This window comes from Camelus ferus, chromosome 3 (assembly GCF_009834535.1).
Source record: "Camelus ferus isolate YT-003-E chromosome 3, BCGSAC_Cfer_1.0, whole genome shotgun sequence".
Lineage (NCBI taxonomy): Eukaryota > Metazoa > Chordata > Mammalia > Artiodactyla > Camelidae > Camelus > Camelus ferus.
The window spans coordinates 29171322-29198847 of record NC_045698.1 but is presented as its reverse complement, the minus strand read 5'-3'; the positions used below and the strand labels follow the sequence as shown (position 1 = coordinate 29198847).

The window sequence follows — 27526 nt, the reverse complement described above, 5'->3', positions numbered from 1 at the left end:
ATTACCTAATGGCATTTTAATCTGCAGGAAATCCAAGAGAGTGGTTTAGAAAGTGTCTGTGATTGAAGACTCAGTGGTGCCAATTACATGTTTAAAAAGGGAGAAATAGATGTCAGGGGTATGTAAATTTCAACCTCATATTATTGTAATGATTGTAATAATTGTGCCCAGAATTCTAGAAAGATTCTTAAGATTTTTTCTTATCCACTGATTGTCTTAATTCTAATAAATCATTGACAAAGTAACGTTAGCCACACTTAATAAATGTGACATTGTAATAATACTTATCCCAAACTTATCCTTCAACCATAGAATAATAGAACAACAGGATATTAAGGTCAGGAAGCTCAAGTGCTAAGCACTAAAGGTCAGTGAGTTTTTCTCATTAATTATTCCAGCAACTTCTTGCAAGTTGATTTTGGTCCACCACATACTAAAAAGATGAGAGATAGAGAATGACTTTATTTTCTGTTTCTGTTTTTGCAGAGGAAGATGGTGAAGGGAATGGGTGGTGCTATGGATCTGGTGTCCAGTGCCAAAACCAAAGTGGTGGTCACCATGGAGCATTCTGCCAAGGTAAGGAGGGCTGCTTTTGGAAACTCACTGTGCTGAAATCCTGTACACCAGGCCATGCAACCATGGTTTTTAGTTTTGTCTCTGGATCATTCAAGTTATATTTTAGAGAGAAAGGTTACAAATAAAGGCCGTTATTCATTATCATTCAGCTAAATGGTTGTTTAACTTCAAAGCAAACATCAGGGCGATCTTTGATCATTGCCTTGCATGTGCATTAAAAGTAAAAGCTATAATGTCTTCAAAAGCAGTGAAAAGATGTCAGGGCAGATGTGTTGATTCAGGTTTCAAGGTGAGTACAGTGGTTGCTGTCTCTGTGCAAAGTGAAAAACACAACAGAATATGGATTTTGAATAGCAGTTATTTTCAAATGGAAGTATGGCCACTTATCAAGGCTGTGGAGATGCCATTTTGAGAAGGTGTAGAAAACGATGGACTTGGTGATAGCAAGTGTCCTTATTCTGAAAAATAATGTACTTTTATTTTAACAAATTATTGAATGCCTGTTATGTGCTGGGCACTGCCTCGGATTTGGCAATGACCAAACCTAGACAAAAATCATAGACCTCATGGAGCTTACATTTGATGATGATGATAGTGGTGGTGTTGATGACGATATGATGATATGACGATACGGTGGCTTCCATTCACTGTGCTTCCTGTGCACAAGCAGTACCCTGAGCACTCTGTGTGCTTGTGTGTACAAGCCCATTGTACTTGGGTATTTTTTATGGTTCCAGAAACAGAGCTTCAGAGAAGTTAAGTAACTTGTCTCAGGTCACATAACTAGTGGAACAGAGATTAGACCTGCATATCTCTGACTCCACAGCCCAGTCTTCTAAATACAGAGCCATCAATATGATTTCCTTCCTTATTCCAGCGCCTTGTCTTTGAACCAGCTGAGCTTAATTGCCTTCCTGACCTATATCCTTGGGCTTCTGGTGATTTGCAAACTTGATATTGGGTGGCAGGTACCCTCTTCACTCTCTATACCCTTTGTCCATTCTCCTTTATAATTCTTAGTTTTGAAATAGAAGCTACCTGTTCTCACCTTGAGACCTGCTGTTTTGAGTGGGAGTGGTAGTTCATTTGCCCTTTTGTGTTTAGTGATGCAGCCTTGTGGGAGAGCATGAAGCTGTAAGATTTGCATGACTTGCTCCCCATGGGGAGTTCTGTCACAGAGGGATGTGTACCATGAAACAGTTTCATTGCGAAAACTGTAATAAATATGAAATTATCATAAATTGCTTTGTAAACAGTGAGAAGTGAGTAATGAAGCATAAATATGGAACAATAGAAATGAAACCAACACAGGTGACTTCTGAGAGATGCCTTTCAAGAGCATCCAAAATACTTCATTTCCAAGGCAAAAGGATGCCAAGCATGCAAATCGAATCCAAATCTTTTCCGGAACATAATGCCTATTTGGAGAAAACTCTTTCTGAATTCCCTTTTGTTGTTACTTTAATGTTGACGCATAGGCACCGAAGTCCGACTCATTTCAGATTATTTTAGTGCATTTGTTTTCAAAACATTGGGCCTGTATTTAGCAAATTCTCTCTCTCTCTCTCCTTTTCTCCCCAAAGTGCTTTCTTTCTCCTCAGCTGGAGTTTCTGATAGAGGAAAAAATGGTGCTTCAAACTTCTGATTAGAAATCCCTTATTAAAGCTTTTCATGGAAGCAAGAAAATGTTTTCTAGCATTTCTTCTTTTTCTTCTCTCAGTGGGGAAATTGGCATTGAGTTTTAGACCAGAATTGAAGCTGAATGTTTTCCCTAGATACTTTCATTTGAACAAACTAACAAAAAATATATTCGTGATGAAAATAATGATAGTGATTTGTTCACACTTAATAGTTAGTTGGCCTTGAAAACTAACCAACAGAAGTGTGTTTTCTTGCCATCTTCACTTTTTACCTGTGGTCCCAGAATGTATGGTTGCTACTGTCTATTGTCCACCTGGGCTCATTGTTACTGGCCCAGCTCAAGGGATCACGGGACCCCACCACTTCTTTCCTGCATCTTTTTTTCTGCCTAAAGGCTGGTAGTGGTTGGAAAGGAGATAGAGAGGAGACCGTGTTTCACTCCCGGGGGCCAGGTAACTTCTGCTGCCTTATAGTCAAGTGCACTATAGGGGGTGAATCCCTAGAGTTTTCTAAGACACAGGAGTGGGAGGTTTGCAATGAAGGGTTAAAACATGAGAAAAGAAATTTAATCCTCTATTTTTGTGCTGCTAATTTTTTTTTTTTTTTTCAGTAACTGGGTGGAGCTGTCAACTGGTCTTCAGGTGCAGCTTTCTTTTTGCTCCTTTTCTCCATCTGTAGGGCTATGGAGGCAGGTTACTTATAAATGCAGCATTACCTGACCTTTAAAACTGTTGTTTTAATCAGAAAAAGGAAACTCTTTCCTTGCAAGTCTTTGCAACCAGCCAGCAGCAGTCTGGTATTTGGAACCGGGCTGCCTACACGTGCTGCTCTAGAGTAGCCACTGGAACATTTCCCTTGCCTCAACCTGCTTCTGGAGGCGAATGGCAGGCACTGGTGTCAAAGTGGCTCTGTAGCACGATTCTCGTTTAAGCTTAGGCATCAGGCTTCCAGGTAAAATTGCAAAGCAGGCAAAACCTTTGGTGTTGAGCCACCTTGTTTCTTAAACTTCTTCTCTTGGCATGTCCTTCTTTTGTCTTCTAAAGGTGGGGAGAAATGAAGGGAAGGTATAGGAGTTTGAGGCCTTACTAGGTGTAAGGCCCTGGGCATGGCATTGTATGTACTGCATCTGTTAGCCTCTCAGGGACCATCTGGGATGTAGGCAGGTGAGAAACGTGTCCGGGTAAGTCGCAGAGCCAGGAGTTTCCCTCAGTTAGGACCAGCCTGTGTTTATCATACCATACCACGCTGCATCCTCGCCAAAGCTACCTCTGCACCCCCAGCCCACACCTGCCCTTTTCTGGAAGCTTCAGATTTCAGAATTACCTCTTTCTCTTTTTTCATTTTCCCTGGTCAAAGCTCTCCTTGCTTTGGTGAAATAGATATCAGCGAAATATTTAAAAGAAAACAGTCTAAGAATCCAGTTGTGCCCCTTAGTACCATCTCACCTTCTTCCCTTTTGTATTAGAATCTTCCCAGGTTTTAGCTGGACACAAGGTAGCCCAGTGACTGACTACATTTCCCAGACTCCCCAGCACATAGATGCACCCGTGTGACCAAGTTTGAGTCGATGGGATTTGAGCATTTGCCGTGTGTCTGATTTCTGGGTCATGTCCTTAAAGATAAAGCCGATTTCACTGGACTTCCTTTGTCCCCTTTCTGGCCTTCTGAGAAAGCCGTTAATTGCAGCAGCAGCCTTGGGCCCAAAGTTGTAAACCATCTGCTGAGGCTTGTGGAGCTGCCCCACCAACCGGGGTCCCTAGATGCCCCATCCTCTTCTTTATCGGTTCTTGCCAGGACTCCTCCTAACTCCACTCTTGGACCCTCTGCTCTTCCCACCCTCTGACCTTTCTTGGGCACTATCTAAATTTTTGGCATCCACTAGTATTTTTCACTCAATGGCTCCCTAATCCTTATTTCCACACTGGAAGTCTCTAATGAGCTCTAGAACTGCATTTCTTCCCTGTTAGACCACTCCTAAACTCTACCTGCAACACAAATACAAGTGAAATCATCACCATTTCCCCTAAAGAGCCTCTTCCACCTGCTTAGCCCAGCTGGAGAAGTGATGATCCCAGCCCCCACCTGGAAAGGCACCCATGGAATGTCTGCCCCTACCCCTACACCTGGCATCGTACATACTGAGTCCACAGTACCCCTGCAACCTGCTCCACCTTGTGCATCTCTGCCAGTTTAGGTCTTTGTCACATCCACATGCATCACTGTTGCAGCATCCCAAAGCCCCCTTGCTGTCAGATGAGCCTCCTTCCTGGTAATCAGGCACACCACTGCCAGGGTGGCTGTCTAAAACTGAAGCTGGACTGACTGAGGTCCACATTACTTAGTTCATTTCACCCACCAGCCTTTTGTCATCAGCTCCCCAGCAGCCGACCTCATCCTTGTTTCTAGGGCTTCAGTTCTGCTAAGATCTCCACAAATGCATCATGTTGTTTCCTGTTCTTAGGTGTTTCCACATTCTGTTCCCTTTCCCTTTTTATGTGGCTCACTCCTACCTCCACACAATCACATACAAATAAGCCAAACTTTTATGAATCTGCTGGCTTAGCACCTTCCATCCTCTAGACATTATGAATGACCAAATGAATATTCTTTGATACTTTGTCCTGAAATTTGGTAGAATTATCTTATGTGAGTATGTCAGTTTACTTGTTTATGCAGGCATCAAATATTTATTCTCTTCCTACTTTTTTTTTTCTATTTGGCTGGGGGAGGGAGGTAATTAGGTTTATTTACTTATTTTTAGAGGAGGTACTGGGGGTTGAACCCAGGACCTTGTGCATGCTAATAAGCATGTGCTCTACCACTTGAGCTATACCCTCCCCCTGAATATTTATTGAGGGCTTACTAGGTGCCAGGTACTATGATCAGACCTGAGGACATTAAAAAATAGAAAGGCGTGGTTCTTCCTTTAAGCAGCTCAGGGTCTCTTGGGGATAGAGTCATAGAAACCAGTACTTAAAATAGAAGAGTGTACAAAACAGACTGCACAGAGTTGGGCACCCAGTTCCTCTCTTGGGGAGCTTCCCATGGGATGTGGCATTTGCATGGATCTGAAGGATGGAGCAGAGTTTGAAGGGACCAGAGTGTTGCAGGTCCAGGGAATAGGCAATAGGGTGTAGGAGAGCAGAGCATGTTAAAGGATTTACAATTAGGTCCCTGTTGTCAGAGAGCAAAGGGAGAAGAGTTGGGTGGAAACACACATAGCCACACATACGCACGCGCACACACACTCGTTCTCTTCTCCACACAGTGGAAAGAGTGATATTTTAAAAATATGAATCATGTTATATCCCTTTTTCCTGGGCTCAAGGACCCTCCATGGCTTCCCATCTCACTTAGATTCATGTTCAAAGTCCTTATACATCGTCTCTAAAGCCCTCCCTGATTTGTCAACTTCAACCCCACTACTTCTCTGATTCCATCTGCTAGGATTCTCACACTTGCCCACTGAGCTCCTGTAAGTTTTTGGAACGTTCCAAGCATCCTCCTGCCTCAGAGCCTTTGCATTTGTTATTCTCTATGACTCAAATGCTCTTCCTCAGGTATCTGCATGGCTCACTTCCTCAGTTCCCTCAGATCTCAGCTCAGAATATCAGAGAAGCTTTCCCTGACTACTCTGTTAAACAGAACAGAAGTCCGCCCCCTTCTGATGCTTCTTCACCCAATTTCTTCACTAGAATATAAGTTCCACAGGGTGGGAGCTCTATCTATCTTAAAAACTAGAGAAAATCATATGCGATGCACATTAGAAATCAATAAATAATTGTTGAATTCATTCAGTCTTCAAATAATAATGATATTTTCAACATACAGAGTACTTTTAACTTTTTCTAAGCAGTTACACATTTACTACCTCTATATTGTCATTGCAATACTCTTGTGAGAGTAGGTCTTACTGTTTTCCTTCCAAAGACAAACAAACCAAATTCATTTAACCGTAGAGGTTAAATATTCTGATAAAAGTCAAGTCGAAAATTAAGAGCAAAAGCAAGCTGGAAATCTATGTATCCTGCCTCTGGGCCTTCATTTCTGTTACCAAACTTTTGGGTCTGGCAAATACCATCACCACTAACAATGTAAAGGAAAGTGTTTTGGTCTCAGCACTGTGTACTGGAAATGTGTTCCTAAGGGTATAAACTTTGTGCTCTGGCACAAAAGCAAGGAAGTTCAGTCATAGTTGTCATTTATTGGAAACAAGCAAAGCTTGGGTACCTATTTTTGAGAATATAAATGAGAACTCTATTTCTAAAACAGGTTTAGATTTTATTTTTATAACAGTAGGAGGTCTGGATTCTGAAGGATAAAAAGAATCATAATTATATCGTTATGAAGTTGAGAATAAATCTTTGTGAATAATATTTTGATTAAGTCCAATCCATGTCTGATAGCAAAGATGTCATATAGCAATCTTGAATGCTGTTTTACCTTGTCTTTACATTTTGTGCAGAGGAGTTATAAAAAGTAAGTGAGAGGGGGGAGGGTAGAGCTCAGTGGTAGAGTGCATGCCTAGCATGCACGAGGTCCTGGGTTTAATCTCCAGTACCTCCATTAAAAAGTAAATAAAAAGAAATAAGCCTAATTACCTCCCCCCCAAAATAAACAAAAATAAATAAAAAAATTTTTTTAAAAAACCTAATGTGTCTCTTCCTTTCAAAAAAAATGTAAATACGATTTATTAATCCTATTTTGGACCAAACATGTTACCAAAAGCTAGCAAATATGAAAGATTTTTTTGGGAAATTCTTTCTGAGAAACATTCCTGAGACAATTTTCAGCAACATTGAAAAGTATCCCAAGATAAATAAAGTATTCCTTTTCAGGATAATTCATAATCAACATCGTTTCAGCTGGTTTAATTTGGTTCTATTCATAGAAGCTGGTCAATATTTTTTCATTTGTTAATGATACAATTTTGTAGCTAGAACTGTTTGGAAAAAAAAAGTATTCTCAGGGGAGGGTATAGCTCAGTGTTAGAGCACGTGTTTAGCATACACAAGGTCCTGGGTTCAATTCCCAGTATCTCCACTAAATAAATAAATAAGCCGAATTACCTCCCCCCTCCCAAATAAAGACACAAAAAGAAGCTGCCACTTAAAAAATAAAAATAAAAATAAACCATTTAAAAAAACAATATTCATCATTAAAAATAGAAATCCTTATATGGTTTTGCCTTTTTTATTTGTCCTTAAATGATGGAAATGCCTGCAAAAAAATATTATAATGGAAAAAAATAGCAGTCCAACAACCAGTAAAACCCTTTAAAATGTCTTATAAAATTTAATTAAGTGAATGACTTTAAATTCTGTGACCTTGAGTATCCAGTTCTTGAGAGCTAACACCAAGAGCAACTTTCTGAGGGACCACAGCCATTCATGCATAGAAAGAGGAAGTAATTCCTGCTCAGTCCTGGGCTCAGCATCCTTAGGCTACAGGCCATAGGATACAATCTTTAGACAGAAAACAAAAGGCCATGGTAGAGAGTTTTGTGTTACACTGAAGAAAAATGGCCTTCTATTGTAAGATCTCAAAGCCCTGAAGACTATGTTCAGGGAAATGACTTGCTGGGTCTATTGTCTCATTTGGCTAGTCTTCCCCTGAGAATTTGCCTGTAACCACAAACAGTTATTACATCCACACATCAAAACCATTTGTGATAGCAACCGTTCTCCGCTTCAGAGCTGGCTGAGTTTTTCCTATATGGCTTGCTGGGATCCCTACCAAGTGGGTGCTGTGTAAAGGCCAAAAATATCCCACGAGGATAAACTCAGTGTGAGTAATACCATCGTCATCTTGTCCTTTTATTCTGTGTACCTTGATTTTCTTTATTCAGCAAATCCCATTTTTCTTTCCTAGGTGCCACATCAGTCATCATAGTGATTTTCACAGTCGCAGGTTTTGTAAAACTGCACTCTCCAAAATTTTGTATCTGGTGTGTGTTTGTGTGTGCGCATGGAAGGAAGGAGGCTTCCGGCTTCTTCCATAATACTTTGGCAAGCCCCTAGAGAGACCTGTCCTTGGTCTCACTGCACCACCAAAGTATCTAGCATTCCCTTGCTGGGTTCAGCCTTTGTAGCCCCTCTTTTCTGCAGGTTAATGCAAACCTTGCAGCTTTTAGGAGGGAGCAGCAGAGGGAGAGTAAGCATAATTCACTCGCTTTCGCTCTCTACCTACACGTTCGTGTGTTTCATACTGCAGTCCCGAGGTGTCTCTGCTTCTCCCTTTGTCATGCCTTTATCGGTCTTCCCAAAGCTTTGTAAGCCCCTATGCACACTTCTGCTAGCTGCACTTTCCCCAGTGAGCTCAGAGATGCTGGGAATGTACAAGTCCATTTCTTTGGACTAAAAAGCAGCCTCTAGTGGTTCATAGACACTCAGTCGCATGGTATTTTACAGCCCCAGCGCTGCTGGCGTTCCTTGGATCAGAATTATAATATTCAGACAGCATTTATGGATCACTATGGTTTGCCTAGTGCTCTACTCATTGCTGCAGATGTGAAGATAAATTGTGCCAGCATGCCGTGAGCTCAGAGTCTAGTGGTGGGTAAAGAGAGGGGCAACAGTTCTAACCTGTGTGGTGAGCAGAGGAAGCACCGGAGCACTTAAGAGCTGTGCCAGACTGGGGATGTCCCTCAGACCCTGGAGTGGGGGCACCGTATGGGCGAAGTTGGAGATGGTTTCTTCAGGATAGATGACCCCTGAGCCAAGTCGCGAAGAATAGGGAGGGTGTTGCCATTAGAATGTGAGGCGATAGGGTACGTGGTGGTATGTGTTTCAGGTGGCATGAACAAAGCCTTAAGTCTTGGTCCCTTAAGGAGCAACCCTTCTAAACTTTGCCTTCTCTGTGCTTGATCACTAGCGCTTTCCCAAAGAAGATGCCGAAAAAAAGAAATATATTGCAGCCACATTTAAGAAGCACTTAACAGAAAAGATGGGCATAAAATGGGGTTTTATGTAAAACAAAGTCTTACATGGATGCTCCATTGCTTTGGGTGAAAGAAATGCTGACATCAAATGCAAACATCGTTGTTTTGTAAAAAAGAGAGCTTGTTATTTGAGATGAAGTTTGTTGTGATAATGTGAAACTTACTGTAATAATAAGGGGATTTGTTATCATTTAACCAGAGTTGTTTATTACTGGAGAATTTAGTAATGAATTTCACACAGATATCCGAATAATTAAAGAGAGATCACCACGAAGCAAGGAATAGAAAGTATGAAGGTCTTCAGTCATTTAAAAAGCAAATGGTGAATTCCTAGATTTTGCAGGAGGCCTTGTAAGTGACGCAGGGGCGGGGAAGAGAAAAGCTGGAGAAGCAGGTGGTGGAAGGAGAGTTAGCTATTCACCAAGGTTACGATGAAGTTAGCAAATGTGGGAATGTCAAAACCAGGAGCCCTGGGGGCCAGTCAGGGCGTTTTTAACGCTGCACTTGCCTTTTCTGACATTTCTTCGTGGAGAAAGAAAGAAAGAAGCTGAATGATAAGGATGAACAAGATCCACTAACCCTACATATTCACACGCAGATTCAACCCCTCCTACTTTACTGCAGAACATTTACTTTTCAGAACATTTCATTGGATTCCTACCGTGATCAAGTAAGGAAGACAAAGCAATCCAACAGAAGACTGCGGCACAAAGAATTTAAGGGACCAAATGACTATTAAATGGCAGAATTAAGATGGAAAGCAGGTCTTTGGACCCTAATATAGCGTTCTTTGCTACCACACTGCACTGCATCTCTTTTTTAGGATTTATTTTTAAATGCTAAAACCTCAGCAATTGTTCCTGCTTTGTGAATCATTCGTCTGTGCAGCTGCCATCCAACATTGTGAGGCTCAGCCCAGCATGGTTAGATCAGAACGCTGAAGTGGGAGTTAGTCACATTTTGGCTTCACAGCTAACCTATTGTTGAATATTGAAATTGTGAGAGTCTTTAGTCTTTCTGCATCTCATTTTCTCTCTTTCCTTGAGCTGTCTTATGTCTTGGAGCTCAGTGTGAATAGAGTCCTCCAGCTACATTGTTCTCACTGGAAGAATAAACTTGGTGCCAGCTTCCTAGGCCAGCCCTATATGGTTTGTCCCCAAATATGTGTTGTGGTTTCCTGAGTTTTGTGAGTCTCAGGAATTGGGCCACTTTCTGTGTAATTCTCTGTCCAACTTCATATGGGAACTCAAGAGCTAAAGAATTCCCTTGTAGATTGTAGGAATATTACATATAAGTTGTCTAAACAAGGACTAGCTTAATGAGCACTTGCTAGGTGCTGGACACTTGCATCTCATTGAAACCTTGCAATAAGGCCTATGAGGTAAAGCAGATGGAGAAACACAGGCACAGGAACCGTGCCAGCTAGAATCAGACTTTGAACTGAGGTGCTTTGCTCTGCTCCAAAGCAGTAAGCTGTACTGTTTACATGGAAGATGGTCTAGAAGAGGTCTCTGTCGGTAGGGCTCAGTGAATTCTGTCAGTTAAAATTCATGATGGCTCCTAACCCGGAATTGATTGTTCACTGAAATCCACCTGACTGCTTTCACACCAGATGTAGATCTTGCTCAAATAATGAGAACAATGTGAGAGCTCCCTACAGAAAATGTTCTTCAGAGGCTCACAGGTTGTTCACTTTGTTTGCTGGCAGACCCAGAATCCATGGTGACATGCCTTATGTGAGTTCTATTAAGTGTAAGGAGTCCTGACAACTATAGGAGTTTCGAGTGTTCATCATTAATTTCAGCTCTTTAATTAAGCTTCTGTGACACGTGCAAATGTCCTTTGAAATCTCGGGATGAAAATAGATCATTAAAAATGAAGTAGCAATGAAGTTTTATTTCTATAGCTATAAATTTTCTTACACAGTAAGATCCAGAAGCATGTAACTTGTTATTAAATGTGTAATGTTTATCCATTCTATATGTATTTAGCACTAGTTTTGACTACATTTAAGTAATAGAGTTTGTCTTCTTTTGAAATCCATCCAAGATTCCCAATAGACTTCTCTCTTTCTTCCTATTCATTTATTTAAAAAACACCCAATATCTTTTGTGCCATGCACTGGGTAAAAGTATACTAAATCCTTTTAATTGCTGGCACATTGGTGAGTTGACAGGTTATCACAAGGAGTAAAATCTTAATTAAGCCCAGTTACTTGAAGCTCCTTGCATCTGATCATATAGTTGGTATGACAGCAGTTTTGAAAGAGATATAAACCAGGTAGCAGGTGCGTATTTCAGTAGGTGAAACATTGAGGTGGCTGAAGATGATCATGGCATCATGTGTGGTGCTCTTCGACCCAAAAATGAAACAATGGAAGCATTTTTTTTTGCCATTTTTTATAGAAGATCTAGAGTGTGATAAATTAGCCTTAAGGGAAATATTAATTTAGGCTCCTGGTGGTGGATACTTAGAAAGGAGCTTAATCATAATTAGCAGAAAATGATCTGAAGATCAGATCATCAGAACTAATGTTTCAGCTGTGCTCCCTAGATGTGCCTGAGAGGCTGCCTCTGTACTCAGTGGGGGAGGAGGGGTTAATGGGTGAAAATCTGCTTTCCATGCCCAATCCCTCTTTTATTTTATGTTTGGAGAAAGGGTACTGTAGCTAAAGGAAACTTTGAAAAGTGTGGCTATAGATCAGCTCAGACATTTTACCAAAGCAAACTGAGACTCAGCCAAATTCCCAGAAAAACAAATAACTATGTAAGAAAGTGAATATAATTGTAGTTTTCTACACTACCTGGCCCAGCAATGAACAGTTTTACATAGTTATTTTGTCATCATGGTGTAAATTCTGACCATTGAATTACCTACAAATTGTGACATAGCTGTGTTGGGAGAACTGAAGACGGTGGAGCACGGGGATTTGTGAGAGGGTTAAGTCTTCATATGCATCAATAAGAAGTTAGTGGGTAATGTCTAAAATTGTTTAATTAAGAAATAAAGAGCTTGTTCAACATAGTATTTTAAAATACAGAGGTGAGAAGAAAGCCTATAGAAGTATAAAAGAAAATGCCAAAAAAATAGTGAAATTGATTACTGTTGGGAGCAGGTCTAATTGGTACGAGAGGGAGGCAAGAACTGTTTTTGGTGAATATATTACTTTTTTAACAAATAAAATTAAAACTTAAAAAAAGGGGTATTGTTTATTTGCATTAGTGTATGCTTCCTGCTCTTGGTAAATAATAGCTTGTGTTTGTCAAGAAGACCATTCCCTGGAAGAGAAAAATCAGCAAGATGCTAGGAGTGGAATTTCTCATTACGTGATCTAAGGGCTGAGGCGTGAGAGATCAGCTCTGTGGCAGGGTGTTTCCTAACTAAATCAGTTATGCCTTTGGCTATTCATTTGACATTCTCCCTAAATTATTTTAGGGACAGAAGCTGTCACCAGAAAGAAAGTAAGAGCGTGACTGTGCAAAGACTTTGAAATAGGCTGTACTTAGGAGACAATTTCTCCGATAGTTCCTGTTTGTCCTGTGTTATATCAATTCCAAATAAGAATTGGTCCCTAACTACTCTTTTTGATGTTTCTTTTTTGAAACAGGGAAATGCACATAAAATCATGGAGAAATGTACATTACCACTGACAGGAAAGCAATGTGTCAACCGCATCATTACTGAAAAGGTGAGGTGCCTCTCTCTTTTATTTCCTCTAGTGTCTACCACCTCCTTTTCTATTTATAAGCATTTTAGAATGTCTTTTGTTACCTTCTAAAAGTGTTTTACATTGGTAGTCATGGGATTAATTTAATCCATGGATAGACTGAATAGGAAGATTCATCAACTTAATGTTTCTAGATGTAGAATTCTTAATGTACAATTCTCTGGAAATACACATATGCACACAGAATTGAATTACTGTCCTTGGTATCTTTGACAGTGTGATAAAATCAAAGAAAACTTGTATTGGTCTTTATACTCGTACTATTAAGATGGATGATATATGCAAATTTAAGAATATATTGATCATTCCTACCTTTCTTCTTTGCTTTCCCAAACTGCAGTTTCAAATTGCTGGATTTCATTTTATGAAACTCAGTAAAAATTAAGTTTTAATCACTTAGGTGTAAATTGCTGTACAGGCCCCACAGTGAATCAAGAAGTCTTTGGTTCTTGCAAGCTTTCGGTCCTCTTTTATAAAGCAGACTTCAGAACACACCAGCCATTTTAGTGATTCTCTAGATTTTGTCTTCTTAAGTAGAAAATACTGGTTAATGGTACAACTGAAACTATTCAGATCGGAGAGAAGCATCGCTGGCACTTGCCTACAATCACCTTTCTGACCCAGATTTGAATCTAAGATGTTGAAATGACATAGGTCACATAAGACAGCTGGGAAGGTGCCATTTTCTTGATTCAGTGTCTTGATGAACCACAAAACAGAATTCTCTAGATGAGGGTGTTTGTTTATGTGTTTTCTCTTAATGATGCTGTCCTTTTGGCGTTAGTCTGGTTGAGAACCCTTATTCAGGTGTGGTATGAAGTACCCTAAAGCAGCCCCTTGAATTAAATTAGGAAGCTCATAATGCTTTTCAGAAGCCACATTTTAAGGCGAGTTCTGTCCTAAATGGTGCCTTCCCCAGGACTGTTTTTGTAGACCCAATCAAGTTGATGTGTAGAAAAGAGAAATTGGATGAAAGGACAGAATATTTCATGTCAATGTTTATTCCGTGAGTCTTACTGCTTCTTAAAACCCTCCAAAACCATGGACAGGACTTGTTGAAAAGAATCCATTACTTTGAAATCAAAGACGAAATAGTCCTTGATCCTGTTTTCTTTAATAAAGTAAGGTGGTAGGTACAGCTTGTAAGGATAATTCCAGCACCATTTTACCCCTGATCTTCCTCTTCTCCCAGCTAAGCCCTCTCCCTGCATCCCCACTCCACGTGTGCCCTGACCTTGTTCTTACCAGTTCAGTGCTCCTACCTGCACACCTCCACTCGACTGCCTCCCCGAGGCCTCTCCACCCTTTAAGTCTGATGCAGTTTCCATCTTCTTCATGAAGGGGTTTCTGACAACTTAGCACTCACTACTCCATCCTCCGAGTGGTCCAACGTTCGTTTTGACACTTACCATCTAATACCCACATTTTCTCATGACATAACTCATGTGTTATTTACCTCTACTGCCATTAAAAAAAAATACCTTATACCCTTTCTCTCCATTCACATTGTTGTTTTATACATTCAGACATTTAATAAGCATGGTTGAGCTCCCTCTCTGAAGTGAACTGTTGCCAACAGTGGGTACAGAAAGCAGGGCATTCTCTGCTCCCAGGGAGCACATGAGGGGGAGCAGACATCAGGCATCTAGCAGTACCAGTAGTCAGAGTAATACATGTGGTGAATTTAGTCCACAAGGAAGAGTCTTGTCAGCTGCTGAGTTAGAAGAATAGAGGAAGGCTGCTTAACAGCCTGGGGAGAGCATCTAAGAAAGCTTCTAGGTGGTACACAATGTAAGCTTGTAATGTATTTTGCAAGGCATTTCACAGTCCGTATCTCTTCCCCTCCAGTCCCAGTTCTTCTCTTTTTTTGCCTGAGCGTTCTCCCCACTTCAGCCATACTAAAATCCTGTGAGCTATGTCACATCACCCTCCCCCGGCCCACTCCATATTCTTCTGGGACTTTGCACATCTCGTCTCCCTCCCTGGAATGCTCTTCCCACCCCAACCATCTGGCCAATTCCTGCTCATCTTCTATGTCTCAGCTGTATGTTTCTTCTCTGGCAAGTCTTCCCTGTCCCTCCGCAGGTCTCCTGGATGCTTCCCTGAGTCCTAGTATTCACACTGCTCACTGTATTGAAGTAACCTCCTGCCTCTTCCTGTCTCACTCATCACTGTTTGTCCAGCCTAAACATGGTGCTAGACCCATGCACAGTGAATGTCTGTTGAATAAATACCATACCTTTCTTGATGAGAAAATTGATAGATTGAGTAACGAGTCTTGAAAGATAAGGAGTCTTGTAAGTGAAAATAAGACCAAAGAGGCCCTTTTAGGCAAAGGGAAGAAAATAGGCAAAGCCATGGAGGCACTAAGAAAACAGCTTACTCACAGACCTGCCTGTGGAGTGTGAGGGCATGACCAGAGATTCTGAAGACTGAAGTTGAAAAGACAGTGAGGGGCCAGATGATGAGGGAACGTGAATGTCTTGTTAAGAAATTGGGTTTTATCTGGAAGGCATTTGGGGGCCCTTCAGTGATTTTTAATAGTTGGGGGGGGAAACAGCTGGTTAGATTTGCACTTTGGAAGGAGCACCGTAGCTTGTATGTAGAGTAAAGGCGGAGAGACGAGACTCCTTCAGTGTTCTTGCCCAGAAATATCAAAGCCCTAAACCAGAAGACAGAAAGAGAGATTTGAAAGAGATTTAGGAGGTGGACTCAACCTAACTCGATGATGGGTTGGACATGGTTGCTAAGGTAGGGGTGATTCCTAAGTTTTCCAGCTAAAGATCGGTTGACCTGTTTTATCTTTGATGAAGCCCAGGATTGTGGGAAGAGAAAGGGAGGAGCGGTAGGAGGCAGGTAAAGAGTAGGTTCAGTTTGAACATACTGATTTGATCTTCCGAAGTTAACGTCCTGAGCCTCCAGTCAGAGAGTTCTGATAAACAATTGGAGATGTGGATCTGGAGCTCAGAAGAGAAGTCACCATTGGAACAAATACATGAAACTCAGCACATGGGGATAATTGGAGCCACAGATGACGTTGTGCAGCAAAAATGAGTAAAGTGAAAGGCAGCAAAGTGTGGAACTTTGGGTGCCTTAGGGAGAGGAGTGGCGCATGTTTACCCCTGTACTCTATTCGTAGTAGGTGCTTAATGAGTTTTGCAGTGCCATGAGGGCAACGGATGTGTTACACCCTGCCAGAGCAGATGTGGGACTAGAATTCCACTTTCAGCTCTTAAGAAAAATCCCATTAGTTTGCCATTTGAAAAAGACTTTGGAAATGTCATGACTCTAATTTCTTGATTTTGTATTGCTAGAATGAGGTTATGAAAGATGCCTTCCTCATCTGAGTTGGGATTAACTGCTTTATCCATAATGCAGCCTTTTATGATGGTGATACCGTAATTAAATTATTTATCTATAAAACAAATAAAGTAATTGAAATATTATTCTTGGTAGTTGAACCATTTACTGTAGCTTTTAGTTTTTAGTTTCCATTTTTATCAAGGTTTTTGTTTATATTTTATACCACTAAATGGAAATCTTCCTAAATATTTCAAAGGTAAATTCCCCATGTGCTAATCATAGGTGCTTGGCTTTCCAAAAATGACCTTGAGAGCTAATTGGGGATACATAAAGGTGTTAGTAAAAGGTTTTTAAAACCAATAGGTCATTTGCCGCAGATTTTTATCTTCTTGATCACTGAAGTCTTATTCATAATTCCACAGTTATCTTCTCCCCCAATCCCTTTCCTGCCTGTTTGCCTGTTCTTAGTAACACAACCCAAAAGCTCTTTTTCTCTTACTTGTTCCATTTGGATAAATTTACAGTTGTTCATAACATGGGGGAAAGGAAATCAGTATGAATGATGCTCCAGATACATTTTCTGCAAAGGAAAATTGTCCAGTTTAAAAAAAAAAAAACGTAATTGTCATTTTGGAATTAGATAACCTGCTACAGCATACAGACATACCTAAATGATTTATTTTCCCCCTCAAAACACATTTCTCCTGAAGAAAGTTTTTTCTAGGAGTGTAAAAATGTGCAAACAACAAAGAAGTTTGCTGAAATATTTCGTCCTAAATTTAAATAATCTTTTCCAGTAAAATCAACCAGATTATCTATGAGTTCATCAAACAGAGAGAGCAAGTTATCACCAGTTCCCCTTGATGTTTTGCTCCTGGGGAGAAATATCCATTAACTGGAGACACATAAGCATTCCAGGGCTTTGATGTGGATTCACACACAAGTGACAATAAGTTAAGCTATTAAGGAGAAAGAATATGCCTCTGTGGTGCCCCTGCTATGTCCCATTCTAAGCCTGCAAATAATTGTTGAATTTAAGGTAAATCCAGAAGAGAGGAGAGATCTGGGAAGCATAATATTTAAGTCTGAGGGAGAGTAACCGTGAAAACCCAAGGAAGGAGCAGTGCCTGCTGCGTGGGAGGGCAGCTTGAGGAGCCAGCCAGTTAAAGTCAGAGGGAAGCCATTTGCAGGTTTAGAGTCTTTATTTTCAGCAAGCTTACAAGTCACGCCCCAAGCTGTCAGTTTTTAAACACACTCCTGGTTAGAATGCTATAAAGAAGACATAAAGTCATAGGGAAGCCATTTAGCATCACATCAGCAGGCAGTCTGCCTTGACGGTGAGCCTCCTACCATTTCTAAACAGAGCCCCAGTGACCATCTCAGAAGAATGTTTTGAAGAATTCTTGGGTGGGAGGTGATATTACATGACTTTGTTGGTCCCTTCCTCTCAAGTTGTCAGACTATTAAATGTGACAGCATGTGTTCTAAATCAGACACGACAGGTTGAGTCTACCTGCTTAGGTCAAGCTGTATGAGTTGGCACCACCATCACCTGGTGGTACCCACCAGAATGTTGAAATGGAATGTTTAGGGTGAGGTTAGCTTTCTCATGCTTGTCCTAAAAACATAGGCGTCTTCACCTGATTTGCATACCAGACAGAGATTCTCATGCTATCCTCTTGGACCCATGTGTTTTCACAGGACTTAAAGGGAAAGCTTTAATATTTACATGGGGCAAAGGTGGGGGGTCTTTTAGGGTCCAGTTATCCCGTTATAATGACTCCGAGCTGCTTGAGAGCACCTTCTTTGCTTCCTTTAATTCTTTACCCAGAAGCATTGATCACCTTTCCCCCCATCAGCCCTGTGCTTTCACCTTCCAAGTACCTCCTCCCTCCCTGCTTTTCTTCATTCTTTTCTGTCTTCAAATCATTATTAATTATCTAATTAAAATTTTGACCAGAAGTGTTAGATCTAACTAAAAGTAGTTTAAAAAAAAACTGGTTATAGTAGTAGTAGATGCCATCAGTAGTCAACACTCGTTTATCTTCTGACATCAACAGATTTCTACAACTAATTGCCAGTTAGGGAGCTGGCATGTATTCTCACCAAAGTATAATAGTTACAGTTAACATTTGTTTTCATTGCTGATTTTCAGTCATTTACCCTAGTTCTGTTCTCTCCTTAAAGAACTTGACAGGTTATTTGTGTTATGCGCCATAAAATAATTCCTGTGATAGAAATTGTCATTGTCATTTTCTTGACTTTGACAGGCTGTGTTTGATGTGGACAGCAAGAAGGGGCTGACTCTGATCGAACTCTGGGAAGGCCTGACAGTGGATGATATAAAAAAGAGCACGGGATGTGATTTTGCCGTAAGTATTTCTGTGAACAAATCCAGCCATTTGTCCCGTATCCCAGGCTTGATTAATGGCTGTTTACAGGACATGAACCATTAATTTGTGATCATTTTTGGAGTTGACCTTTGCAGAGAACCGGGATGGAAGGAAGGGTGCCTCCAATGAGAGCAGGTGGGAGCAGGAGCAGACTCTGACTCACAGGCCAGGGTTGGGCTCAGGAGTCAGAAGCAGGAGGAGGGGGATCCACCAGGAGCTGCTGGAACATAGCATTGCTTGAATGCTAAGCTACCTTCTGTAAAGTCCTTTGCAACTCTGTGTTCTTGGGTTACGGATCAGCCGTGGCCAAACCTAATTAACTCAAAAATGTGAGCCACACATAGAGAAATGATGCTTCCTTATTTTTAAACCCATCTGTGGCTTATGAATTCCTCCTTGATGAATGTCTACACCTGATAATGCCATCCGCTGAAGATATTACAGTGTTGAGCTTTTGACACCACCAGATGTATAGTCACAAAGTAAGTGTTTCCCATATTTGAAGGAAAACTTAGTGCATTAAAACTCTGACTTATAAAGCAGATAAGAACATCATGGGAGTATCCACTTAAAAAATTTCCAGATCCCTTTTTGAAACAGAGAATAATACTGGAATATAAAATAATCACCCTTTAACATAAGTGCTATATGACATATGAATCACCAATCAACTACCTAATGAGGGTTGAGAGGACAGCTTGGTCCATTTGAAGTTAGTCAAAAGTAAATGTGAAATGTGTCTGAAGAAGTGAAGAAAAAGAATTTGCTTCTCACATACCCTTTAAAAAAACAGCTCTTCAGGTTAAAGTGAAATATATTTATAATGAGAAGAAATATTGCAGCTACTCATCCTAGAGAAAGTAATTTAACAAAACTTATTTGATAAATTATGCGTATATTTCATACATTTCTTCCTCAGGTACTATATGCTTGGCTGGTGCCTATCAGTGCGTAACAAATTTCTGTAAAAACAGTTTTGCTGCATAATTCATCATCCACATATAACTGCTTCTGGTACTACATGAAGGTCTTTGTCTATTAACCTTTTTCGAATTTCCCTTTGGAAGAAAGAGCTCTGCCAGCAATACCGTACATGAAAAGCACTTCTTTAATTAGCTTTTCAGTGACCTTAGGGGGTAAAAAATGGGATTTGTTTTACTTTAACTATTTAGAATTCCTTACTCCAGTGATAAAAGCAAACAATTCTTCTTACTTAATTAAGTATTCTTTGTAATTTTTTTTCCCTGTATGGATGAGTTAACCTCTTCTTCAGCAAATAGCATTTTTGAGATTTATGGAATGTTCAGTTCTCTGCTGTAGAAGAGAATTGCAAAAGAAGACCCTCATTATTATCAATTTCTTTTTTTAGTCGTGTTGGTAAATCAGGAATGATAAAGATGGAATTTTACTGGTTTTGCTTTTTTTTTTTTTTAAGTGCTAGTTTCCATGTCTTGATCCATTGAAAAATATCTCCATGACCCCTCTTTTATTAAAGTACCAACCTTCCTTCTCTTTTTGGTATTAACTTGTAATCTTGTTTCCTTCAAATTAGGCTATTGAAATGAAGTGTTAATTTGTATATCAGTGTTGTCCTTAAAATGAGAAAGTGTGGTATCAGCTGAGCCATCTTGACAGAAGACCCAGTTTTTGAGGATCTGATGATCAATGGCATCTCTTTAGACCCTGAAAGATGAAGTCACATGTATCAAATTCTCTGTAAGGCTGAGGACTGCAGTGTTCTGATGAACAAGATGTTCTGCTTCATAGCAGGGTTATCAATACGATGCAGTTAATAAAAGTATATGGAGACAACATTTTCATTGGCTAATTCAGAAGGTACCCTGTATGACGGTTACTGTATATATAGCATTTTACTCTATATGTGACTACATACAACTTACTCAAGATTTCTGTTTGAGAAAAGGCCCACTGAGCTGTCACTGTATACTGAGAAGTAAACATTCTAAAAGGGAATACTTAGACAGCCAGGTTGTTGCATAACAAAGGAAAAAAAGTAAAAAGCCCAGGTCAAAGTAATTGTGAAACTGTGTTGGTAAAAGTCCCATATACCTAAGAATATGGGCAAGTGCATGGGAAAAGTATACATTTTGGGAGTATAAACTGATTGAGTAAATCCTGAGAATTTCAAAGAAAAAGACAAAATATGTCAGCATCAGAGAACAGGACATGGCAAAATTGTGGCTTCAGAGTATTAAAAAAAATAATGGCTACAATGAAAAATTTGGGCAATTTAAAAAAAGAATCACTAAGACTTTCCTGTATGCCCCAGTGCAATTAGCAAAAACAACAAAAAAAAAAATGTAAAAGAAAAGTATGTTCTTTAAGTATCACCTGAAATAGCTTCTTTAAAAATGTATAAGGACTATAATGGCAGTTGAGAAGAGTTTTCTTCTCAATTAATAGGAAAGTCTCTTCAGGGTCACATTATGGCTCAAACTTCAAAGGAAGCTGTGGAAATTTTATTTTTAAAAAATTGCAAATATTGACTCTATTTCTGGAACCTTCACCGCACTTCTAAAATAAAATTCTGTTCAGGAGTTGTTCACAGCAAGAGAAGCCAATCCATAATGGACAGAGATCTTGTTCCATATGATCACTTTCCTTCAAAATGCAGCTGTTATAAAGGAAGAGACTTTCCTCTGTATTTCTTGGTGATTGAGTTCTGAATCTGTTGAGAGAGATAAAGGAGCTGGGCAGGTGTAGAGGCTAAAAGCATCATCGTTGTCATAAAGCCTGGATAAAGGATGTGACTTAGGGGTTTAGCCACACCAGCTTTCCCAGATGTGAGCCCCAGAAGTGGGAGAGACTTCAGCTCCCAGTTGCAGGCAGCCTTGGAATATCAGAGGTGTCCTGCACAAGGGCCAGCCTTTCCTGCTGAACTTCTTTTCCTGTGGCTAAGAGCAAAGCAGTGCACATGCTCCCTACATTAGGCTGATCCTCATGAGGAGGAAGAGTCAAGCTGAATTTTACATGCCTTAGTCCCTCTGCCCAGATAGCCATTCGGTTGTCAGGTCGGGGACACACCTGCTGCCAGAGTATTACACTAATAGGTGCCCTTCCACATGGAAGGGAGTATGAGAAGTGGGGAGTAAATGCTCCACCCCAGCACTGTTGCTTGGTAGAGCCATACGCACATGTTCATCCTCTACAAATGCCTGATGGTGGTGCTGTGCAGAATACTTCTCTCTCTCTCCTTTGATGCTACTGGCTCCCAGCATTTGTTTGACTAAGGAGTCCTTTGGTTTATTTTTTTCCCCACTCACATTTTGAAAAAAGCCTTTCTCTCAAATAAATATCCAGTAATAATTCATTTACAAAGAGTCCAAGTGATTGCACAGTTCCTCATATTAAAACTGTGACAGGCTATACTGCTTTATTTTTGGCTGTACTTATATCACTCAGTGTGTTACTACCAGTTATTTGATGGGCTAGATAGAAATAAAGATGAAAGAGGACACCCCATCACTTAAATTCCATTATCCCTCAAAGTATCTTTTTTCTAGTGGGTTGTTAATTCAGTTAGTTATTAATATTTCTTTCCTGATGCATGCTTAAGTTACATAAATAGGTTTTTCTTTATCATATATGTCTGTGGACCTTTTGTAAACTAGATTATTTCTTTCTGTTTGATTTTTTTTTTAATTTAAACATTTAAAAATTGAATCCGTACTTGAACATCGTGTGGTAGGATAAACTTCCCAAGGTCATTAGTCATCCGTGATTATTCCTTAAACACCCAGCGTATGTCCCATATTGAGCAGTGAAATGTAAATAAAATAGAACAAATTTGTACTGTTTCTACTCCCAAGGGCTTTGGTCTTATTCTTTAGGGAGGAATACACCTAAACCACCAGTGGCAAAAAAATCAAATAAGAATCCTGCTTATTTATATGTTTGCAGTGGAATCTGAAAGAAGCCAGATGCAGACATTCTTTGCCACTTTGAATAAATTTGTGCTGTCAGTATCTACTGAGAACTGGTATTATGCCAGAATTAAACAGTATACTCTTTAGATTTCAACGGACTGGGAAGATGACGTGTTAGTGTATCTTCTGCACTTAAATCATGTAGTCCTGTGCTTAACCTGCAGGTGCCTTTGGCAGGATAGTCTGCTGCAGCTTACGTGGGCTTACAATGTCGATGAGCCTATGAGAGAACAGAGGAAATGGTGATTTAGTAGGTGTTTTTCATTACAGAAATAGACAGGCCAGGTCAGTCTGCATAAAGGTTCATCTTCTTTTCTGATGAAAGTCAGTTTCCACATTGAGGATATAAATGATACCAAGAGCTTAAAATAGGGCCAACATGACAAGGAGAAGAATCAGATGTTTGGTTTATTTTAAGTTAAGGTGTCTGGTTTCCTTTTAAAGGAAATGCTATACAGCACCTATTGGAAAGTGATCTGTTTTCAAAAAAGGAGAGCTTTGTTTCATTAAATTATTCCCACAGATGCTCTGTTGTTTAAAAAAAGAAAATGGATTATTCGTGAGACACACTTTCTAAATACTCAGAGCCCATATGTCTTTATTCTTTTCAGTAGAGTCGGAGATGTATGCAAATGAGGGCTGTGACTTTTGTCTCTTATATGTCTATTAGTTTGTTTATTCCTGTGTTTCTCTTCTTGGAACTGGCAAGCTGAATGAGCTCTCATTTAGCCTCAGATACATAACATACCAAGCCATTCCAATCCTTTTTATTTTGGTCATGTCATTCCTTTAGTAGAAAAAATGGAAAAGGGGGCATTAACTTTTAACATTGTGTGGAGTTAATAAACAATTTACAAATGAAGTAGAAATACTTAACCTTATCAAAGCCAGGTGATTGCCTACTTCTATTTTTAATACTGACTTAACCTCTGTTAGAAACCTTTCTTCTAGTTCTTTAAACCTTATCTAACCCACTTACTCAGTCACTCATTTATTTATCCATTAATTTAACAAAATATTAACTTTATTTTGGAAGGGAAGTTAGACCCACTTCAATTGCCACTTCCCTGAAGGGCTCAAAAATCACCAAAACTTTAATATTCCCTGCTGTGCTTCCCATGAGACCTGTTACTAGGACTTCATGGATATTTGCAGGTTAAATGAAGAAGTCTGTATCTGCCATTACACCCTGAAAGATCTGTCAGAATTAAGCCAGACCACTTTAGGTTTGTTGTTCCACCAGCTCTACCACTAAATGTAGACCTGTCTTCATGTTTCTCTGCTTCAAGACTCCTAGGAATGCACTTGCTTTTCTGTACTTTGAACATAATTGTAGTTAATATTTAATGCTATTACCTCCTTTTTGTAATAACTTGGAATCTTTTCACTGCCTTTATATCATTTCCACTCTGATTATGAAATTTCTGATAAAACTTTGTCATCCAAAGATTACATTAATTGTCTCTCAACAAAACTGTGAATTGACTGGGCCTATTTTGAGGGTTTTGAAACTTGAGCCTTGCCCTGTGTCTCTCTTCTGAGTGAAGTTTCCTGTCTCAGAGCTTAGTGGACCATTCAGTAGAGAATTTGGCTATTTGGACCCTTTGTCTCCCACTGCTCCCCCTCCATCTCCTGCTAGTTTCCAGCCTTAGTCATCCCTAATTTAGAAGCTATAATGCAAGAAGGTTGAGAACTACTAAAGACACAAAATGAAAATGGAAAAGGGGGTCTTTGTCTCAGTAGTTCAGGATGGACAATCATGAGGAAACTCCGGGTAAGGTTCGCAACAAGGCTGCTTGTTGCCTGCATCATTCAGGTTTGGAAATTCAAGGGAGAGATGTTTATACCATGATGTTTTTCATAAGTTGATTTTTTCCTCTTTCTTTTACCAGGTTTCACCAAAACTCATGCCAATGCGGCAGATCACAACTTGAAATGTGGAGTAGACGTTTGTCCCAAGCTGCACGTTTTTCATTTTAATCACATAGGATTTTATTGAAGGGACATCAGTAATCATAACTGTATATCCAACAAGCAGCTGTTGACTGATTTTTCCTAGCATCTTACACTTTATACAGCCATATAGACTCTGTCCTCTCAAGTGTACTGTGACATTTTAATGAAAAACAGAAAGAAAAAATATATGTGATTATCTTATTTGTTTTATAAGTGCTGAGAAGGCTGTCTTTACAGTTGGTGCTCACACTGGGTTTCATCTTCTGTGGTGTGTACATTAAATCGGGTGCAGCTTGTACCAGAAGGGGCCCTTAGGAAGAGTGTTACTGATGTGCTTTGCCTCTTAACTAAATCTTCACATGTAGAAAAAAAAGAATGAGGGAGGAAAAGAACTCCACCCAGAGTATGCCCAAGGCAGCATTGTACTAGTCCTGAAAGGTAACATGTATGTGAATTTTAATGAGGAGAAATGCTGTCGTAAGGATTATGTTTTTCCTTGAGCCTCCTCTGTCTTTTCTTTTGGAGCCTCTGATTTTGTGGTTTCATTATATTTCACTAGACCATCCCTTCTCCTTCCACACTTTTTATAACTAAATAGACGCCCAAGAAGGCAGCCAGAACTTCTCTGTAGGAGAAGTAATCTGGTTTGTGGGAGAGACCAAAGGGTGAAGGGTCTGCTGGTACTGACATCCCACCAAGAAGTTGCCTTTAGAAACAAACCAACCGTCTGTGCTTTGCCAAAGATTACAGTTTATTGTAGGAAGAGGGCTACGAACCTAACTGATCTCATCAGTTTTCTCATTTTCAAACAGTTCAGTATCCCTGTGTGTCCAGAAGTATCCTTAAGAGTCTTTCTCTGTGTTACTGTGTGCTTCTTGTGTAGTACCTCCTTTCACGCCAAGAGGGACTGTGGGGTAATTCATCATGAACCATAGGAACAATGACAGGAGAGTTCAAAGAGTCTTTCTTCTCAGGCTTTCTTTTTTCTGCTCAGAAAAGGTTCTAAATATTGAATGCCTTTTTCTACAGACAGCATTCTGTCTTCTGCTCAGATTTCTTCCTTGAACAAAGTACTTTTAATTCAGCTTTACCAGACTAGGGAAGACGGTGATAAGCAAATCCAGGATTTGAAGAGCAGTGGACTCATTCTTAGAAAATAAACATGGCAGATTAGGTTTTGTAAGGGACTTCTCCTCAGAGGTCCCCTCAGTGGGGAGTATACCCAGCATCTTGGTGACCAAATGGAAGAAAACTTCGGTCACCCTGAAGACAGGCCAGATTGCTGTCCTCTGGACAGGTAGGCATGGTACAGTGCAATAGATCATTCCTCTGGCACGAGACATAGGAATTTATGCATATTTTTCGGTGATGGTTGTCGCTGAAATTCACTTTCTCTTCAGGAACAGCTACAGTTCTGTCATACGAGAGGAAGGAGAGGGCCTTTTGGTGAGACGCACACTCCATATATATAAAATAGTCTTTCTGACTGGCTGGGTTGTTGAAAGCATGCTTTCCCAGTACTGGGAAAATGGACTTTTTAAAGGATTTGTGAGGTCTGGAGAATAATACAGATCCATGTTAGCGTTGTGGTTTGGAAAATGTATATTGTTGATGGTCGCTGTATTGGCTAACTTACTTGTGTATCACTCTGTGAGTCTGAGACTGTTTCTCACTTTGAGTGGCAGATCCTAAGCAGATGACTTTATATTCTTGATTAAAGGTACTACGTATGTTCAGAAATGTGTTAAGAAATACAATAAATATTCCAAGTTGATACAGACTGGTGGCATTGTCCTTTTTCTCACTGGGAATGACACGACGACACATGGGAATAATTCAGCAGACACCGGTGAAATGGCCAACCGTAAATAACATTAGCATACTCTACCACTTCCGACCAACTTACTGCTTTTCCTTTTGCTCCTACCAAAGAAAAGAGATGGGCCTTCATGAAAGAAGAGATGAAACGTTTACCTAAATGAATTCTGACTTTGCTTCTTGTCAGAGTCAATCATTTGTCTATAAAAATTGATTATCCCAGGTTTCATGTGTTAATATTTCTTTGCTTTTATTTAATGTTCCTTTAGGATACACACACATGAGTAATTTCCCAGAGATGCATTGAGTTTGTTTGCATTTTGAAGTCACTCTAGTGGTGTCTACCCAGCATCTATGTTGCCCCTCTGATCATAGACTCACCCGCAGGCCGAGAAGTTGGGCCTGCATGTGCCCAAGACATGCCCCTTTTGGTAGCTCTTCTTTGTCCAGAGTGATGCTATCCAGGGGTGGGCGTATGACCCAAAATGTACCATTCAGGCTATTTATCCTATGTTCAAAAACTGCAGATGAGAGAGAAGCCATAAGAATGTGAGTTTGGCACCAATATCCCTTCCCCCACACACCACACACATGCATCACTTACACACACCCCACACATACACACCCCAAACACACACACATCCCTTACACACAGCCCATACCCCCCACACCCCACACACACACATCCTCTACCAGCTGAGCTGCAGTTGGAAGGAAAGAAGTGGAAACACAGTGAGCTGTAGGGAGGGAGCAACCTGGTGGTATTTGAGTTCCTGGTTGTGCATGTGTCTAAGGCCAGCTTCTTTTCTGCCATACTTGGACTTGAGCCCAAATCTCCATTTTTGCTTGAGCTGGAGCTTTGTCACCTGCAACCAGAGTGTGAACTTGAACAGCTTTTGTAATTCTTGAGTCCTAGGAGTGATCCACTCTTCTACGGAAGTTATGCAGAATACAAGCAAAACTGCTTGTACCTGGGCCCAGAGAACACATGTGAGAGCATTTCCAGGTGCCACCCAGTGGGTCAGAAGGTTGTGGGTAGAGGTTTTCTTTCTTCTACAATCTCAGTATAGTCAGCACAGCTTTGAAAGTTATTCCAGTGGAAGTGTAAGCAGAGGCTTCTTCATTGGATGGGTTTCTTTGCACTAACCTTTTCCCTTTTTTTCCACAAAGCGTGATCTTGAGTTTCTCAAGCTTATTTTCAGATTCTTCATTTTTAAAATGGAGA

The 27526-nt window shown here is 40.2% G+C and overlaps 1 protein-coding gene across 2 annotated transcripts in view; it reads left to right on the top strand.

Annotated features, from left to right (window-relative positions):
- The window catches only part of OXCT1 (3-oxoacid CoA-transferase 1), a 121051-nt gene extending 94788 nt beyond the window's left edge, over positions 1-26263 (top strand). For both annotated transcript variants that reach the window (XM_032471534.1, XM_032471527.1), the window contains 4 exons: positions 487-576; positions 12765-12845; positions 18458-18559; positions 24420-26263. In XM_032471534.1, coding sequence (XP_032327425.1) covers positions 487-576; positions 12765-12845; positions 18458-18559; positions 24420-24461 — 315 coding nt within the window. In that variant the 3' untranslated portion in view covers positions 24462-26263. The remainder of the gene's footprint in view (positions 1-486; positions 577-12764; positions 12846-18457; positions 18560-24419) is intronic.
- The last annotated feature ends 1263 nt before the right edge of the window (positions 26264-27526 follow it).